General features: G+C 30.3%; 1 protein-coding gene across 1 annotated transcript in view; it reads left to right on the top strand.

The window, feature by feature from the left end:
• Positions 1–1,996: 1,996 nt before the first annotated feature.
• The window catches only part of LOC132185761 (cytochrome P450 CYP72A616-like), a 5,166-nt gene continuing 3,522 nt past the window's right edge, over positions 1,997–3,640 (top strand). Inside the window, exons 1-2 of the mRNA XM_059599540.1 lie at positions 1,997–2,288; positions 2,502–2,722. Of these exons, the coding sequence (XP_059455523.1) occupies positions 2,012–2,288; positions 2,502–2,722 (498 nt within the window). The 5' untranslated portion in view covers positions 1,997–2,011. The remainder of the gene's footprint in view (positions 2,289–2,501; positions 2,723–3,640) is intronic.

Raw genomic sequence — 3,640 nt, 5'->3', positions numbered from 1 at the left:
AACGTACTTTAAAAAAATACTTTTTTTTTTTTTTTTTTTTAATATGGAGGTCCTAGTATGCTTTCTACAGAACGGCCACAACCTCAACATGCTTTAAAAAAATAATTTTATTTTTTTATAATATTGAGACCTTCAGCATGCTTTTGCTCACAATGACCACAACTCACAAGGCCCTCAACATGCTTTCTTGAGGCCTTCAACGTACTTTAAAAAAATACTACTATTTTTTTTTTTTTTTTTTTTTATAATATGGACATCCTAGCATGCTTTTTACCGAACCGCCACAACCTCAACATGTTTTAAAAAATATATATGTTATTTGTTTATAATAATAAGCCCCTCAATATGCTTTAAAAAAATAATTTTATATTTTTTTATAATATTGAGACCCTCAGCATGCTTTCGTTGTGCACAACGACCACAACTCACAAGGCCCACAACATGCTTCCTTGGCTGTACAATAAAAAATAGAACAATAAAACCACAACTCAGTTTTATTGTTCTATTTTTTTTTTATATATATAAATCGTGTTTGTTTAATTTTTTAATATTTTAATCAAATATTTCTACCAAAAAATATGCATCTTGAAAAGAAAAACTTAAAAAAAAAAAAAAAAAAAGTAGAAAAGCTGATTGAATCTCAAAAAGGAGCTCTAAATAAATATGTTATTAGCAATAAACAAAATATAGAGGATAATTTAGGTGAAAAACTTGTAAATGAACAAGAAATTCATTAAAAAGAATTAGAAGATAATGAAAATACTATTGATATATCTAAGTCTATTGGTACAAATATTTGAATAGTATCTAACTCTATCCCTTTCCTCATTTGAATAGGAAAAAAAAAAAACTCTATTACAAATATTTATGACCTAGGCCAATAGAAAAATATTGATGCAAAATTAAGAGATTTATTAATAGAAAATGAGTCCAATAAGATAGTAATATAGATTTTTCTAAAGATAAGAACTCTAAGCATTTTTTTAGTACATATTATATACGGAAATTATCAAATGGGGAGAAGCATAATAGAAAATGACTAGTTTATTCAAAAGATTTAGACAGAGTATTTTGGGGAGAATAATGATTTTTAAATAAAAATATAATAACAATAATATTAAAATAAATATTATTTAATTAATATTTAAATATTTTATAAAATAAAGCTCAATTTAAAAGTTTCGCCTAAGGCCCTAAAAACCATTGGGCCAGCCCTGGCCGTAGCCACCTCCAATTTTTTTTTAATATAAATTTAATTAAATATAATTTTTAATGCTTTTTAATGTTTTTAATTTTTAAAAAAATTATTATTTTTAATTCATTAATTATATGGACACGTGTCCGTCAAATTTTGGACAAAATTTTGACGGATGGACAATCTCCATCTTTAGGCGAACCAGTGATAAAAAGTAAACCCTATGGGTCAAAAAATAAAGAAGTTAAATCATAAGGGTGAATAAGGTATTTAACCCTTAAATTTATCTCTTTCTACTTGCTTAAACTTTTGAAATAAGTGATTAAAATGTTGATTAAATTAATGATTAAATTTATCATTTATATATATAAATTTACTTAAAATTTTTTGAATAAGCGGTGATTTTAACATTTGGTGTAAGACTTCTCTTGGCCTTGTTAATAACTTTTCTCAGTTAATGATTCTCTTGAAATCCTTAATCATGATGAAGCAAATACCAAGCCATATCAAAATTATAATCTGGCAAAATCTTTATTTTTTTATTCATATAAAAAGAAAAAGATGATATCAGAACCAAGATTTTTAATAGTATAAGGTTGAATTTGAGTAGATGAGGGGTTCCAATCACTAAGCAAAAAAAGAAAAACAAAACAATAAGAAGGACGATGAGTCTCAATAATTAATTCTTCCTTCTTTTGGGACGGAGGTAGATTACTGACAAAGTCATCAACCAGCTGGCCTGATAAATATCCTCGGTCGACGCTGCTCTGAATATAAAAGCTCAAGCGTTTGTTTCAAACTTGCAAGCTAAAGAAGATGGAAGATTACATTTTCAAACTTCTGGCAATCTCTTCTGCTTTACTTGTTCTTTATCCTGTTATCACAGTTGTTCATGCCATTTGGTGGAGACCCAAAAGGCTTGAGAAGCAATTGAGGCAGCAAGGGATCAGAGGAACTTCTTACAAGCTTTTGCATGGTGATACCAAAGAGATTAAGAAGTGCAGCAGGGAGGCATGGTCCAAACCGATGACCCTAGACCACCAGATTTCTCCACGTGTCTCGCCATTCTTTCATGAATTGGTGCAAAAATATGGCAAGCATGCAATTAACTTCTTAATTACAAGCTTTTTTGTGTAGAGAAAAATGTTTTGTATCCAAAATTGTCGTTGCATGATTCCAGATTCTTAATTAACAATTTTTCTGTCTCAAAGACTGGAAATTAATTTATCAATTTTTTTTTTTTCCTTTTTTAAAGTTTCTTGAGGGTTCTAATGGTGTAATATATATATGGGGAATTATTCTGTAGGAAAACTGTCCTTCTTTTGGAATGGAACAAGACCAAGATTGATGGTAGGGGACCCAGAGTTAATAAGGTTGATATTAACAGATAAGAGGGGTCATTTTGTAAAGATGCCACTGAACCCTATTGTGGGTGTGCTACAACTGGGACTGGCAAAATTGAAAGGAGATCGATGGGCCAAGCGCAGAAGGCTTATTACACCTGCTTTCCACCTAGAGAAGTTAAAGGTACCCCGAAAAAAACTTATAAGCAATGGAAAATTAAATACATATTTACCAGCGGTTCAGTAGTAGACCCCTGCCTTTTACCCTTTTTATTTTTTTATTTTTAATTTTTTATGAAATTTACAATACAAAAGATTCCTATCTATATAAACATGGCATTGATTTAATTACCATAAAACTTCTATACGGTAATTATCCTATAAGAAATATATATGTATTATTTGAATGTACACCTCCATCACACATGTTAATCCCTAGCTACTACAAGTACAAGTAGAGAAGTAGCCTATTTGATCTATGTTACATATTTTTTAGAGTTTTGGAGAAAGCTAATCCCCCATACATTTTGGCTAGGGACATCTCTTTCTAATATATATATATATATATATATATATATATATATGGGGAAACTTCACTTACCCATATCAAACTTTCGCGCTTTTTGCAGACACCCCTCTTTTTTCAAAAACTCTCACTTTCATGTATCAAATTTTTAGTTTCGTTCACTTTGCCCATTCCGTTAGGATTTTCTGTGAAATCCTAACTGGAGTTAAATTACTAAAATATTCTTATTTTTTATTAAAAAATATATATTTTTTAAAAAAACTCTTGACCTGTGAGTTTACTGGTGGATCTAACCCACCCATATTGTGACCCGTGGGTCATATTATTATTATTATATTAAAAAAAAAAAAAAAAAGTAAAGAAGAAGAAGAAGAACACGGGTATTATGCCAACTTTCTTTCTTCACATGCATGAAGGGTATTTCCATACAGTCATCTGCAATGCCCCGGAGTTCCAGAACACCACAGTAAACCATGATCTTCACTTCATATCGTGGCACAACCCCCGAAACAACACCCGCATTTTCTCACAAGCGATGACTTTAAGAGCATGGTAGGCAGCAATGCCCCTTCGCAA

Source organism: Corylus avellana, chromosome ca6, assembly GCF_901000735.1.
Source record: "Corylus avellana chromosome ca6, CavTom2PMs-1.0".
In the NCBI taxonomy this organism is placed as follows: domain Eukaryota; kingdom Viridiplantae; phylum Streptophyta; class Magnoliopsida; order Fagales; family Betulaceae; genus Corylus; species Corylus avellana.
Note: the sequence above shows the minus strand (reverse complement) of the source record. Positions and strands in the feature narration are given on the sequence as shown.